This window comes from Globicephala melas, chromosome X, assembly GCF_963455315.2.
Source record: "Globicephala melas chromosome X, mGloMel1.2, whole genome shotgun sequence".
NCBI classification, from domain to species: domain Eukaryota; kingdom Metazoa; phylum Chordata; class Mammalia; order Artiodactyla; family Delphinidae; genus Globicephala; species Globicephala melas.
The window spans coordinates 110,031,969-110,048,655 of record NC_083335.1 but is presented as its reverse complement, the minus strand read 5'-3'; the positions used below and the strand labels follow the sequence as shown (position 1 = coordinate 110,048,655).

General features: G+C 42.8%; 1 protein-coding gene across 11 annotated transcripts in view; it reads right to left on the bottom strand.

Moving 5' to 3' along the window:
• SH3KBP1 (SH3 domain containing kinase binding protein 1) overlaps window positions 1-16,687 on the bottom strand; it is a 345,587-nt gene that overhangs the window by 140,854 nt on the left and 188,046 nt on the right. For 6 of the 11 annotated variants that reach the window (XM_060292550.2, XM_070044699.1, XM_060292546.2 and 3 more), the window contains 4 exons: window positions 12,735-12,864; window positions 12,086-12,145; window positions 4,442-4,516; window positions 510-715 (listed from right to left, as the gene is read on the bottom strand). In XM_060292550.2, the coding sequence (XP_060148533.1) occupies window positions 510-715; window positions 4,442-4,516; window positions 12,086-12,145; window positions 12,735-12,864 (471 nt within the window). Of the gene's footprint in view, window positions 1-509; window positions 716-4,441; window positions 4,517-12,085; window positions 12,146-12,734; window positions 12,865-16,687 lie in introns of those variants that run through there. The other 5 variants (XM_060292553.2, XM_060292547.2, XM_060292554.2 and 2 more) reach the window with 3 other exon arrangements.

Here is a 16,687-nt window from a genome sequence, read left to right as displayed (position 1 = left end):
ATGGTAACAACTCAGGGATTCACAGCGAGGGCCATCTCTGTCACTCACACATGCAGGAGACTTCCTTTCAGTAGTATGAAATCATTTTCCACCAAATACCTTGAGAAAAAAAAAAACACAACCCCTCTCTCTACTGCAGAACCAGTCAACACACCCAAGCACAAATCACAAGAGAAACCTACCAGGATAGAAGAGAGGTTGAAAAGTACCAAGGTTATGTGTTTAGCTGGGTCCAGGCAGGAGTGGCTTTTCTGAGGAGGAAATACAGAAGGGCCGGTCTATTTGAAAAGTCATCCTGAGAAACGTTCCATCGAGAGATCAGTAAGAAAAGCAACAGCAAACTAGAGCATGAGCCTTTCGAGGAAAGCTGCTCCTATATAGAAGGAGAGCTGCACACGAGGACAATGAAACCTCAGAAGAGGCATAGGAAGCCGTAGATGCCAAGCCCTACAAGGTACTTTTGGATACACAACATCACGTTGAAATAAAACAGAAACTGTCGAACATACCTTTTCCACAGGCAGAAAGTCATTTTCTACTTCAATCGACCTTGGTCTTAGCTTTATTGGCTTGTCTTTGAAAATATCTCCAAAGCCCACTCCCTTAACTTTCTTCGGCTGGATTGCGGCCGTTGCGACTGTCCCGTTGGCACCCTCGGATTTGGTACTGCTCGAGTCACCCCCATCACTCTCGGAGCCTGTGGTTTCCCTTAAACCTGTCAAGAGCGGGGACGGGGAAAGAAAGAGCTCAGAAATCAGCCATAGCCGTGAAGCACTTCATAGCCAGCCAGGAACCACTGCTACAAGTGTCACTGGGTATGGGATAACTTGCACTGCGGTTTTTCGTTTAGCGTGTGAATATGTTGCATGGGGGCGGCTCTGAGTTTTGTTCCATCTCCCCACCCCCAGCTTTTTTTTTTTAACATCTTTATTGGAGTATAATTGCTTTACAATGGTGTGTTAGTTTCTGCTGTATAACAAAGTGAATCTGCTATACATATACCTAGATCCCCATATCTCCTCCCTCTTGTGTCTCCCTCCCACCCTCCGTGCCCAGCTTTTAATTTTAAGAAGTGAATCAAAACTTTTCAGGAAATCTAATTTCAAAGCAGATCTCTTCGTAAATGTGACATTTCACCTCTTTTCAGCCAGAGCCTGGTTCTCAGCCAAATTTGTTTTGCTGCAGTCTGTGCAATAACAACTCTTCCCGCCCCCTCCTCGCCTCCCCACCTAGTCAGTACCACATACTGTACCTCCCATTTCTATGACTCACGTCAGTTAGCAATTAGCAATGAAAGTAACATTTCCTAAAGGGAAACTGTAAAGCTAAAAGCCATTTAAACAAATTAGCAATTAAAGAAACCACACAAAATTATGACTGCCAAAGAATTAAATCTCTTTGGATGGCTTCACAAGGAATAAATGCACGCAGACGTGTTTCTCGAGGAAAGCATTAAACCAAACTTGACATTGAAACACTTTCACTGGCAAGATGATTATATTTGTTAAAGAGGGAAAGGAAGCTGCCCTCCAGGAGGCCAGAATCCCCCAAGCCTACAGTTCTTCCTCCCTCCTCTGACACCAACGTCTCCCCAGAGCTGAACTCCTTTCCAAAGAAGAACACTGGGGACATGACACCTTTCCTTTGACCTCTGGTGGCATGAGTTGGAAGTCATCAAATAGATATCAGCAAGACAACACGGACACTTACCTCCCCAGATTCTTTTTTTCCCCAGGCTCTGCCCACAATCATGTTCCTAAAAGGAAGAGCCTGTTTCTAGTTAATTTCTGGGTGTACATTCTTACTTTGATGGTCAGTACATTAGTCATGCCATCAAAGGGCAGGATTAAAAGGATATCTTATGGAAAGTGCCATTAAGCCTGTCTCTAAAAGCCTCTAGATGTGTAGAATAGCTCCTGAACGTTGACTATGTGTCTCCTGATGACAATGATGCCCTTGGGATGAAAGTATACCATCAAATTTTGTTCTCTATTAGCCACACTGTGCATTATCTTCCTACATGTAAGGTGGCCTCTTAGTACATAAGAATGATACATCAAATAATTGCTCACATAAAATGTCACAAAATGTTGAAGTCATTCAAATAAAGAAGTCTCAGTGCAGGAAGAAACTGTTAAATGAAAACAGAAAAATATAGAAAGGTCATTATAAATTGCTAACAAGTTTCAAAATCAAATCCTTTAAACAATGGCTGTGTTTGTCGTTGCTGCTGTTTTCAATAAAATGGTATTTGTAAGCCAAAAAGGAGGGGGTGGGGAGGAAGATGCCTGGTGTACATTTTAATTAACTAAAGAACAGCATTTATGAGCAAGAACAGAGGGCAGAACAATGAGGAACAGCCCACAACAAGGGGGTCGGCTCCAGTTTACAGGACTGGATGCGAGTGTGCAAACATGGAGAACCTCCCTGGATTAGCTATCCATTCGTGTGTTTATCTGTTCATTGTTTTTGGAAATACCCCTGCTGGAGATATAATTTTGGAGTCTAAATATTGTGTCATTTCCCCTTTAACATGTTCTCATTTTGCCGTATGGATTTTTTCTGTGTGATAAATGGCTTGTATATTCTTTTCTGGTTTGGAAAGAAGCATTTGAGGGCGGAATAAAGAAATGGTTAGTGAAGAGAAAACATCACTGCTCCCCTTCCCCGCCACCACCACCACCAGCACCACAAGCAGAAGGCAGCAGGGCAAATGGATTTGGGCAAGTCTGTTTTAGTTCTTCAAAGAGAAGAATTTGAAGGATTCTTTTATCATACCTCATTAGCTAGAAACACAATATTTTCAACCACTGCCATCCTGATTTCACTGAGCTTCTGGTTTTAGGGATTTGCCACCTTCCGGGCTCATCTTAATAATATCATATTAATCACTGTGAGAAATACTCTTTATGTTACACAGGGAAAGGTTGCACGGTCATTCAACCACACAAGCATGGGCTGGGAAGGAAACACATGGCAGATTTTTCTTCTGGATATTCTGGTAGGTTGCTTCTATCACTCTTAAGTACTATGAAATTAAATGTCTGAATATCTGGGTTGACGAAATAACTCAAAATCTAGTTCCTTCCCTTCAGAGGAAAAGAAAGGTGGCTTTTCATTTTTTGGTGCTGTATCTTTTAGCCACTGGTGCTCATAACACACACTATTATGTAAACTATCCCTGTGTCGTGCTCGGAATGCCAGGTGACACTCGAGGGCAGTGCAACCCAAAGTGAGGTCTGTGGACTGGAGCCAAGATCATGAAGGGCTCGTTCCCGGTACACAGAGAGACAAGCACAGAAAGTGTCCGTGTCTGGAAATGCTTATAGCAGTGTGCGCTGGTGCTACTTCCGGACGTGCGGCCAACAGACGCGTCTGGGTGAACAGGGCACAGACCAACATCTGTCTGCCTGCTCCTGCTGGGAGGGGCGGGTGGTGCAGCGCATGCGCAGTGAAGGCAAGCCAGCAGTACCCGATGTCTGTCCGCAGGGGAATGGAAATAAAAATACACTTCACTGCAGACAGTTTGAGACGTGTGGCTCCGGTGTTCACGCGTGAACCTTCTCCTTCATCACTGTGTGTACGTCTCTATGTACACATGTGTGTACGTGCACACTAAGGTGGATGCTTTTCCTTCGCAGTGAAAAAAGAACAAAGCTTCCTCAAGTTTGCTTTGGCCGCTCATATAACTGGCCAAATTACACAAAAGTCATTGCCAGTAATTTCCTTAATATTCCAGGCCGTGAGCCATTTTTGTTTATTTTCAAGTTTACACTCACACGTGTAGTGCTTACTGTGTGGCAGGACTGTTCTACGAACTTCACGAGATTCATTCATTAACCTCATTCATCTCCTTCCCCTCAACTTTTGGCAGCTTTCTTTCACAGCACAAAAGGCTACACACTGGTCCTGCCAAAAGAAGTCTGCCGTGTGGTGATTGGCTGAATGCGCAAAGCAAAATACCACTTCTGGCACGGACTTTTCTTACCAAAATCTTACTTCTTTGAACCCCGCAATGAGGAAATGACTTATTGGTTTCCAATGACCCACTCAGTAAAAGCAATAACCACGAGAGGCTGACATCTCCACAGGAAGCCACCTTACACCACCCCAGAGGCGCAGAGATACTGGTACAAACACATATGCCATGACCAATGTTACTGATCCTTTCTCTGCACGCATGGTTCATGCACGCATGTCACACACATGACAGAGGCACAAAGCAAACAAGACAGCGCCAGGGGCTGGTGATGGGAATGCTCCCGCAGCACACACCAAGGAGACGGCACTTATCGCAGGCAAATAAGTCCATGTCCTTGGATCAGAAATTCACAGACACTTGGCAGAAGCATGAGCAGCTCAGGAAAGTGCAGCTGCATCAAAAAACACAAGAACCCAGATCTTATCTTTACAATTGCCTCCTGCTGTTAAGGTCACTCACTGTAATAGCGTCTGTGGCCCTCCGTCTTTCCCGGTGCAGCTCGGTACAGAATTGTCCCTTCAAAGGTAGTCTTTCCTGACAGTGAATGAGAGAAGAGAAGGGGAGAGAAAAACAAGAGAGAGGGAAGGGGAGCAAATGATGGCAAAAGAAGGAAGAGGGAGAGTCTTTAACTGAACTTGTCTTCAATGAATCCACTGCAAGAGCTTCATCCACAAAATTAATTAGAAACCATTAGGCAGAACTTAAGAATGTTACAGAATGAGCCCAAAGTCCCCATGCAACCATGATGGCAATGAGCACTGGCATTAGGGCTCACCTCTGCAAATGCCTGGCATGTGGATTATGCCCAATTTAAACCTGGAAGCCACTTCAACATTATACCTCAAGAGTAGGAAAACCTCAACCAGAGGAAATCCAATCAATCGGATTCCTTAGTTAACTCATTCTTCTCTTTGGAGAGTGTGACCCGAACATACTATAGATTTTGGTCCATTAGCCTTTATCTTCTACCCCTAGAGCCCAGTATGATACAAACTGATATTCATGACCCCAAGAGTCTAAACAAGGCACAAAATCCCTTTTAAAAGATTTTTCGTTCTTAGTATCTTGAAGCAAGAAAATGTATAAGTATTCTAGAGGGGGGTTTTCACCAATGAGGTTTGAAACCAATCGTGGCTTCCATGTCAATGTAAGGGGTTTTCTGCTTAGCAGCAAAGACACCAGAAAACCCTATTTCCTGAAACATCTTAATTGAGGTTTTGCCATATCAGTCATGAGACTGTACTTAAGCATGAGGACATAGGACTCACCCAGTGTCAAATGCAAATTATCTTCTTTTTTGTTGTTACAAGTAGAGGTTATCAATAGCATAAGACTGGACACATGGCTAAAGCCCAAATCTCTCTGGAACCACGAGTAAGTACATAGACTACACACACTCTGCCCCAGTTTGAGGGTGAACACACACACACACACACACACACACACACACACACACACACACCCTACAGAGAGTACCATCAGCAGGTAAAATGGTTTGGTAAAGACAAGCTCAATTAATATATGCATTACTCTAAGTTATGCAAAAAATAGGTCCTATTACGGCTGTGAGCTGAATATCGAACTGGAGGCCAGTTACATAGCTCCCTCATAATAAGTCTGAGGGATGAAAAGGTAGGCTACATTTACAGAGAGACAGAGAGTGGAACTGAGTGAGAGAGAGCAACTTGTCTAACTTTTTAGAAACATTCTTCAGGAAAATGGGAAATTCCATTAGGGACCATCGTGTAAACTTCTGGGCCATGTCACTCCTAATAACATGAAAGGGATTGTAAATGATCAGATCAACAAATTAAATGGAATCAGGTATTGCCAATTTCTGTGTCCTGCAGACATGGTGGTACACCACTGCTTTGAAATCTGCCCTTTTTGACAGATGTGCTCTGTCCAGTTAAAGCAAAAACTTAGATATTCAAATCACTGGCTACATAAGGATAATCCAAAGAAACAAGTGTTTCACATGTTCTCCTTAGACTTGTAGCTCTTGAGGACTTTGATGGCAAAGTGGAGCAAGTAACAGTGGCTAGTTTTTATTTGGGTGAATTTTTATTCTGCCTAACTTCCATCACTAAGGTAACATTACTCCCAAGGAATACAGCTGTTTTGTGAGCCAGGCCCCCCAGAACTGAATGGCAGCAGTCCTTTTCATGTCAGAAAAAAGGAAGAAAAAGGAATCAGTATTTCAATAAAGTTCCTCCAAGTACAAGAGAACCTCCCTTTCTTCTTCCCCAGGATCAAGTCTGAGCATCACTGAGGTAGACATGGCCCTGCTGTCTCTGAAAGGCCAAGCATTTCTGCAAAATACCCACCCCCCGCCCCGTCCACTGGCAGCAAGAGGACTGGAAATGGAGCCTGGGCTGGGGGTGAGTGAGGACACACACGTTCCATCTAGAGAACAGAAGAGATGGGCAACTGGAAAGTCCATGAATATGAGTGCTGTTTATTTTTTTGGGGGGGGAGGAATATTCTACTGTCACTATTAAATATTAGTACTTGAAGGCAGCAAACACTGTAAAAGGGAAGCATTTTAAAATTTCAACACAAAATCATATGCTTATGCTAGCATCTAATTTTGCCTGAAACGCTATTTCATCAATTTGCTAATTGCTCTTCACTGCCAACAGAACCTCATACACAAAACAAATAACATTTAATATTAAAAAGTATAGAGACACCAAAGCGTGGGTGGGGGGTGCCAGCCTGGCTTTAGCTCTTATAGGCAAGGGGCACAAGCAATCCATTTCTTACAGCTAATGAAATAAAATGTTTCCATATCATGGGAGTGGTTTGCCCTAAGTTTTAAAAGGCCATCTCCATCTTTGCCTTCACTTGACGAGTCACTAAAGTATCTGAACCTAAAATTCAAACATAAGGAATTAGGAAAATAAAGTCAATTCAAACTTAAATAGCATGGTTATTAATGGTTATAGAAAGAAACTGCAAACCTTCTCCCACTGAAAACTATGGGAAATAGCTTAAAATGTTTCTGCAGCTAAAAGATGTTTTTCTTTAAAACAAGAAAACAGGAATACTTTTTAGTTTTACAAGAATTATTTTATAATCTAAGAAATTAAATAATATAAAAAGGATGTTGGAAACAGGAAAGTCACATTTATATCTTAAATGTGAAGCAAAGTATGTATGAAATTGAAACTGGGTAGTAGTCATATCTGGATTTCTTTGCCTCTACATCCAAATAAATCTTAGAGATCAAGATATTTTCTGATTATAATTTAATGCAATAATATCAATATAATTTGTAATTAGTTCTATTTCACACCATTTAGTCAATACTCGCATGTGCAAAATTATAACTGAAAAAGTAATTAATTCATCATAATCTGTGATCATAAGAAGAAATAAGTTAAACTGTACTCAGATTTGAAATTTGTCAGATGCTCCGTGAAAGGGTAAACTACAAGCCGTAATGGGAGCAATACCAAAGTATGTGCAAATTATATGCAGGAAGGCCTGCATGTAATGTTGGCTTCATCACTCAGAAGCGAGGCCACACCCAGGACTTCATCTCACTGGGCTTTAGTGTTCTCATCTGACACCAGGCTAGATGAGCTCTCAATTCCTTTCCATCCCTAACATAAGATCCTGCCCGCACAATTATTGCAAACCCTTGGATGTTTTGTTTTTTAAAAACCTAATTTACTCAACATTTTTTTTCACTATTGATCTGCTACATGGGAGCCCATTTCACTCTTTTTTAAAAAAATTCCCTGTTTGGGTACCATTTTGCAAGCCCTAATGAGTGCATAGATCTGGGTGATAATCATCAGTGGCTGCTAATATTCAAAACCAAAGATAGCCAGACATATGAGCCTCCAGATAGACTATCCATCACCACCTATGAAGCAGTTCTGTCCCCCCACCCCAAAAAATCTCTCTCTCAAACCTGAATTTAACCAAGGCCCTGGATCCAATTATCAATTTATAGGAATATAGAGTAAACGACACAGCAGAGATGAAATCAGCAAAAGGCAGGCTGTGGGAAAGTAACGCACAAAGGACCTCAGTTTCTTCAGCAAAAAGTAGCTACGAAAAAAGGCAACATGGAAGAAGAATCTAGAGATTCAGAGAGAGTTGAGACATATCAACCAATCACAGGGTATGTACCTTCTTTGGGTGCAGATTCAAACTAACAAATTGCATTAAAAAATAGAAGACTATTAGGGGAAAGTGAACACTGACCATATAGGTAATTACTTTGAGGAATTGCAATTATTATTATTATTATTACAATTCGGAGTGATAACAGTATTTAAGATACTCTTTTATTGACACATATTGAAATATTTATGGATGAAATTATAGGATATCTGGGGTTTGCTTCAAAATAATATAGGGGAGGATTGTGTAGTGGTATAATTACAATGAATTGGCCACAGGTTGCTAACTGCTGAAGCTGTGTAACAGGTACACAGGGGTTCATCATACTATTCTCTCGATTTGCATACGTTAGAAAATTTCTATAATAAAAAGTTGACAAAAATCTTTTTGAAAAAGCACCTTTAAAGTTCCATAAATGCTATGAAAGGTAAAGATGCTTTCAAATTTAAATATACAGCAAAAAGTTTCTGCCACTACCTGACAATGAATTTTCTTGTTTGAAATAAAATGTCTAAATCAACATATCAACCAACAGAACTGCTGTAACTCTTTCCTTGATAGATTAGATTACCCTGAACAAAGATCTAAAGTTTAGAGATTTTCATAACCAACTACCACATATAAAAATACATCAGGGTAAAAGAAAAGCAAGTTCAAGCAATTTAGACCTTTCATTCAAAGCTAAAAATGCCTCCTCAGAGTAAGAAGGATTCAGCAAGCATTTACTGAACACCTACCATGTGTCAAGCTGTCGTGGCACACTTCCTTATAAATAAAATGCAGTGTTTCTTCAATTGCATTCATCCATTGGTTAACAAAACTCAAATGAATAAGTATCCTCAAAAACCTTCTGGAAGTAGCAATGTGAAGACTACAAATATCAAAGAAGTGTGTGCACAGAGGTAGGTGTGTGTGTGTATAACAAAGAGATGTATGAGGATACACTGTACACAAAGTTTTCTTCATATGTACCAGGATATAGATTTTATCTGTCTTTAAAAAAAACCTCCCCCAATGTCTACTAGCATTTAAATTGAGAGGATTTTTATATGATGTCACTAGGATCTCTAAAAATTAACAAAATGGTGTAAACATTAGGAGTTTGACTTACTCCCAGATCCATGTATTTTTTTAACATTAATTAATTAATTTAATTTATTTATTTTTGACTGCAGCGGGTCTTCGTTGCTGCGCGTGGGCATTCTCTAGTTGCGGCGAGCAGGGACTACTCTTCGTTGTGGTGCACGGGCTTCTCATTGCGGTGGCTTCTCTTGTTGCAGAGCACGGGCTCTAGGCACATGGGCTTCAGTAGTTGTGGCACGCGGGGTGTGTAGTTGTGGCTCGCAGGCTCTAGAGCACAGGCTCAGTAGTTGTGGTGCACAAGCTTAGTTTCTCCACGGCATGTGGGATCAGGGCTCGAACCCGTGTCCCCTGCATTGGCAGGCGGATTCTTAACCACTGCGCCACCAAGGAAGCCCCATAGCCATGTATTAATTAAGCACCCTCTGTGAAAACTGTAATTTATGAAGGGTATTAAGTGGGCTGGTCTAACAAAGACCTTTATTAACTATAGTTCGGCTCATACCAGAGTAAAAACCTAGATATCTTTTGTGCACTAACTACATTTGTCTTTCTCAGTTCTATGATAAAAGTAAATACGCATTTACTATAGTTATACTAGATGTTATCCCTGGGGGAAACTGCATGAAGGGTTCATGGGACCACCCTGTACATTGTTTGTTTTTTTTTTTTTTTTGGTTTTGTTTTGTTTTTTGGCAACTTTCTGTGACCCTATAATTATTTCAAAACAAAAACGTGTTTCTTTTGTAAAGTAAAGTACACTGAAACTACTAACGCCATTCTCTGGGGATAGGGAATGAGCAGATTCACTCTAAAACCAAAGGTTCCTCGTAGACAAATCCTAACAGTATACATAATTTCTGCATGTGATCTGATCTAATTATATATATTTTACCATCAGAGTGTAAACAGTTACTGAACAGCCTGTGAGAACACTGAGAGATGGTATTTCTCTTTCAGGGGATTATTTCAATTTAGCAAGCCCTAGGGACATTATAATCACATCTGCTTTCCTATGAAGCCCTTTGTGACCACCGCTGTCCCTACATCCCCATGGGACCGGCCTCTCTCTGCCTGTGTATCCCACTTTTCCTCAGATACCCGGCTAGCAGAGCACGTGTGGTGCTTTCCTGAACTGTCGCTGACTTGTGCACCCCCTTTCCACAGTGCGAACTGACTGAAGACAGGGACCCTATCTGATTTGTCTCTGTATATCTTCAGTACCTTGTACAGCATCTTAGTAACAACAGGGGCCAAGTAAAAGCTGAATGAATGAAGAATAGAAAAAAGAAGGAAAGCAGGAAGGATGGATGGATATGGACAGACAGGTAGAAAGATCAATAGATGGGCCCTCTTCTCCTTAATTGCACATACAGGAAGATTACAAAAGCCATGTACTTATTTCACAAGCATCCATCCTTGTTAGGAGAACATGCCTCTCCAGAGACCTCAGAAACCCCCTTGACAAGGGACAGTTCCTGTGGTAACTAAACATGGCTGCCGGAATTACTAGGCTCTCCTAGCTCTGAAATGGCAGGTTTTAATTGAATGAGCGTTGGGGACAGCAGTCTCCATGAGAGAAACAGCCCCTTCAGAGCATGTGACAGAAGGCGAAGTGATTGGGAAGACCATTCCACTCCGCCTCCTAACCTCCTGTCCCAGGAATTCCAGCACTGTGTGCTTTGAGCTAAGGGGTCAAGCAGGGTCAAATGTCCACATTATTGACTTGGAGTAAGAGGAGACAGTTTATTTCAACAGTTCCAAAAACACAAGAGGTATGACTTCTCTGAGCTCCAGCTCTGAAAGCATACCTAACATGGCAGGATAACAAGAGGTCAAGGTTCTCCCAAAGATGTGGTCCAATACCTCTCCAGATCTCCTTTTCTGCCTGAGTACAGGAATCCCAAAGTAATTTCCAAATGCAGAGACAATGCTTCAGTGAGCACAGTACTAACCAGTGTGCAAGCAGCCTCAACTTACTAGCTGGCTGTGTCCCAAGAATTCATCATGATTAACAATGAAAGTGACCACTTAATAGAGGGTCTTCTATAGGTGAGGTGGTTTATATACATTATTGCTATTGGAACTCATAACACACTTCCACAGAAATAATGGTAAAATGACCCGATCTGGTCCTCCCTCCAAGAAAGCCCATTTAATCCACCATATCCCTAAGATATAGTATTCTTATTATGGGACCCAATTACCAGGTACAATACTACTCCAGTGTATGAAAGGAGACACTATGGCAGTTAGAATTCTAATGTGCAAGTTGGAAGCCATAGAAGTCCCACTGTCATGGGGTCAAGGACACCTTCTCCCCTCCCGGCCACACCCACCAGTTGGCCCATGTTAGCAGAGAACCTCCTTGCCCCATACCAGAGAAGGCAGCAGGAGCTTCAAGATGCTTCCTCTGCCCCCAAATCACCTCCTGTCTTTCCTATCACAGACCCCAGGATGGAATGAGGTTCAGGGATGGGGAGCCCCAGACTTTGGAAACCACTGAGCCAATTGGCCAGCGCCACTGAACACCAAGTGAGGGAGGTGGCCTGAGCACGACTCCAGAAATGGCTTTACCTCCAAATTGGGGATTTGCCCAATCATGCTACTGGTTAAAGAGACACAACTAACTTGAAAATACCACTCAAGTCAGATTTTTCCAAATGGAAAAGAAAGCTGTTTAAGAATTATTTTGACAGGACTGAGCTGTCTTCTTGTTAGAAAGGAAAGTCTGCAGCCCCAGGTAGTGCCGAACCGCTAAGACACAGTCGAGCCTCTACGACATTCACACCCATGACCTTGGCTCAAGACGGCACAAGAGATACACAGACGTCCACGTAGGAAGTTGGGTTAGCGACTGGGAGAACAAAGTTTCCCGGTCCTGACCTTTTGCTCCATGAGCTGGAAAAGGCAGCAGAGAAGCTGGAGGGAGGAGAGCTTCAGGCCCTGGAGAGAGAAAGACCTGGAGTTCGTTCTCACCATCACAGACGGACACGCATGCTCACCCGAGGTGGGGCTGGGCCCTCAGCTGGCTTGGCAGACTTTCAAGGGAGCTGGCACACACGCGTCCTGAACATTGCCTTTCTTCCCACCAATGATTTGTGTGTGGGGTGTGTGTGTGTGGGGGGGTGTGTGTGCCATTTTCTCCAAGTTCCTCAAGAGATGCTGAGAAATATTAACAATCTCATTTGGTTCATTTTAAAAATAATTATCAACTTGCAGTGAGTGACATTTTAGAAGTATATGGAAGCACAGCAACATGGGCCATCCATGGGGGACTATGAAGGCCGACAGTCACCTATCCAGAGATGTTCACAGTGTGCATCTGTGCACTGGGGGGAAAGGTATGCACCTCACACCTTTACAATGATAAACCTACTAAACCACGGTGGGTTAAGGCAGCATAACCAAGAAAATATTCATGAGCTTCTGTCACAATCGCTTAGCACAGGCAGTGGAACCAAGGGGAGGCTGGAGCGGCACCCGTGGGTGCCCCCACCCCTGTCCTGCATGGTGGGAGGACTTCCTTCCTTACTTGACTTGGAGAGCTGCTCATCCTGGGAAATGCCGAGGTCGTCCGACTCCCCTGACAGCTCCTTGATGAAGTTGGAAGGAAACATTCCAGTCTTTCCATTGAGAACACCTTCCCACCATCCTTCTTCTACCTGCACAGATGTGAACAGAAGAACAGAGGCAGGGTTCAGGTTAGATGTGGTACTTGCCAGTTTTCTCTCCCATCTGTACAGTGCCGAGTGCACAGCCCACACAGGGAGAGCTGCAGGACCCAAAGCTTACAGGTTAACAGGGAATGAGAAAGCAGACTTCACAGGGTCTCGAGATTCAGACTCAGGAAGTGGGGTTTAACCTAGGGACCATAAACGCAAGTGGAAAAGAATTAACACTTCATTTCCACTAACATCCAACTGAAATTTGGCATTTCCTTTGATTAGGAATATACGTAACACACCAGAGTAATAGAAGGACCTGTGACGTGACACCAACCAAATCGTATTTTTACATCACATCATAGATACTGTGGGTATTTCAAGATATCGTTTGCACTCTTTGCTACCTTTAAGTGGTGGTAGTTATCACACCTGCTGGGAGACCCTGTTATTTAATGTATTAATAAGGAATTATTTATTATTTATAATAAAGAAGTGCACATAGATTAGTATACCAAAATTTGTTTTTAAAATAGCTTGATAGCTACTTTAATATAAATGGTTCCTTTTGTAACCTTATGTGTTTTATTTTATGCATATAAAACCATTATTTAAAAACTGAGAATGGCTTTCCCAGATTACCAAACCTAACTTGATAGCCTAACAAAAACAGTTAAGAATCTGTGGAATAAAAACTCAACCAGAAGGTAGAAGGACTCCCTGTAGCTTTCTTGAATGTTCTAGATTACCCTGAGATGAACTGATATGGGATGAAGGGAGGTAGGGAGGGCAGCCAGACTGCAGTCATCTGGGTGGGGGAGTTGAAGGCGGCATCTGGGGAGGGGTGAGAATGAACAAGGCAGGTGCGGATTTGAGAATCTGTGAGGGATAAGCTGGTCTTCAGCAACCAATTAGCTGAGATGAGGGAAGTGTAAAAAAAAAAAGTCATCCCCAAACTTTGTGATGGAGCCACTAACAGAACAGCAGAAGTGAGAATAGTGAACTGGCTTCTCGGAGGAAAATAACAGGGCATTTTGAGAACAAGGAAGCACTTAGTTACCAGTATGGTGTAGTATAATAGAAAGAAACCTAGAAACTTTTTCGAATTTTTTTTGGCCATGTACATGTATTACTTCTTCAAATCAACAAATACAATTTAAAAGCTTAAATAATTAAAATGAAAAGAAAATTAGAGTCAAAAGCCCAGTTCAAATCGTATCTTGTGACTCGTCGAATGTCCTACTAACTCAACCCTGGCTTTCCCATCTGTACAGTGGGATAATTAGTACACTTGATCAGTGTTAGAAATAGATGTATTATGATTCTACACTAGGGGCTAGGGACACAGGACTGTACAGGACATACCCCTTTTTTCCCCCTCAAGAAGTGGACAATCTACCAAGGTAGAAAGGACACATGGTTTAAAGATGGTGGAAGGTGGGCATGACCAAAACCTAGCAATGCAAGGTAAATAGAAAAGAAAACACCACGCCTTAGCACAAACCAAATGTGTTACACAAAGTTGAGCTCACCGAGATCTGGGATGCTAAGGGAAGGCTTGGAGAAAAAAAGGAATCAAAGTTAAGGTTGGCCTTGAAGAGCAGAAATGCCAGATATAAGTAGGGGAGGGTGTGTGAGAGACATTCAGGAGGTGCTGACACAGCCTCAGAATGGAGACAACCAGAATGGCATTTTAGAGCACGATTTAGGGAGCTCATGGGGGTACAGACTCACAGAGTGGCCATCATATCTGTGTGATCACAGAATCTTCGGGAAAGAATCCAGACAATGGCACCCGTGCATGACTATCCTTATTCAATACCAAATCACGGCATTTCACAACGTTTCTGTTGAAATCATTCCATGTGTCTATGTCAACTCAACCGTTACGTATTATCCTTTCAAGGAGCTTTTTATAGGATTAGAATGGTTAGGAAGATGCACCATAAGCCTGAATATAAACAGTCACAGGATTTGTAGCATGGGGTCCTTTGTGCTTGTCTTGAATAAGGAACCATAAAATGACCTTCTTTCTCCCAGAAATCACAAGTCAGGAGGGAAAGACCAAGGGCTCGCACCACAAATGAGCAGTCCCTGGCGTAATCCCTGACAGCGCAGGGCAGCTGGGCCGATTCCATTTGATTCAGTTTGACAGTATCTAAAACGCTCCTGTTCCCAGTAATGAGTGGCTCCAGCCCGAGATCCCTGAAGGAAGTGCTCCTGATGTGTGGGATCGGCAGGCTGCCTGCTGGGAAAACAGGGGTGTCTTCACCTCGCCACGTCCCCACATGCCCGCATCCCTGTCACAGCACAGTCTGAGAGGAATGGCCAACAGGGAACCAGCAGACGTCTATCCTTAGCCTCACGGGGCGCAGAGGGGCAGACAATCAAACCACTGCTCATCGCCTGGGGGGTACACTTCCCATTACAGGCACCACGGAGCGGGCGGGCGTCTGTCCCCAGTAGCAGAGAGAGCTGTTCGGTGCTATTTCTTCCTAAAGACTGCTGCTCTGGTTGCAAGATTCAGGCTGGTGATATGAGACAAATGATCCCCAGCCCCACACTATCCCTCTTCAGCGAAATTCTAGTTCAACTTCCTGCATAAAGATGATGACACTGCAGCCCATAGTGATTACATTCACTCATGAATGGATGGATGGATGAATGAATGCATGGCAGGGAAATCAATTGGGGGAAATCCTCCATAGGGGCCTATGAAGCCCTGATTCCCCCACAAAAGGAATTTTCCTTCCTGTGAGGAGCAAAAGGGACCAGGAGACCCTGACTATATTGCACACTGTTCTTAATTAGGTAACACCACACTCAGGTCTGTGTGACCCTCCCGATTCCACCAATATTTAATGAGCACATATTCCGCACTGCCCTAGGACTTCGGGACAGATTCACTGGTGAACAAAACAGATAAAGACCCCATCCTTGAACAGCTTCTACAAGAGTGGAACATACAGAGTCTGCACACTACCTGCTTAGAAATCAAGTTGCTTATGTTTATGTTTCTATATTTAAAGAGAGAAATGCATCCCTTTGTAATAAAGTGAGGATTATGGATGTTACCAAGGGCTTATGATTTCTTTCCCAAGGAAAGCATTTAAAGGGGACAGACACCTACCTTCTCCCCACCAACACATACTCATCAACAGGCTTCTGCAGGCCTTGGCTCTAGGTTGAGAACAAACCCCTGTGTTCCTCAGAGAGCAACCCAGCCAGCTCTGGAGCCCATGGCTGTGTTCCAGGAGAGAACCCCACCTTCAGCCCAGAGCTGGGAGCACGGCAGCTTTACATGGTAGTGTTTGAGAAAGAAAGATGCAGTAAAACCACTTAAACAGTTTGTGTCTGTGTGCCCTGCAATTCTTAAGTCTTCACAATCACCAGCCTCTAAGTGGTTCAGGGCCCAAGGAAGTAGTTTCTAGTTCTTAGCCCTGTTGCAAGTTGGGGAAGAGGCTGGGTGAATTTCAACATCTCCACCTCCACCCAATCTTACAAACATTATCTACATCTGTAAGGCACTGAACAGGATGCCTGTGAATACAAAGATGACCTTGCTGTCTGGGGTACCTAACTACCCAGAATACAGGCACACCTATTTTATTGCACTTTGCTTCACAGTGCCTCACAGATGTTGCTTTTTTTTTTTTTTTTTTTAACAAATGGAAGGTGTGTGGCCGCCCTGCATCTATCAAGTCTATCGACGCCACTTTCCCAACAGCATTTGCTCACTTCGTGTCTCTGTGTGACATTTTGGTAATTCTCAAATATTTCAAACTTTTCCATTATTATTTTATTTGTTACGCTGATCTGTGAT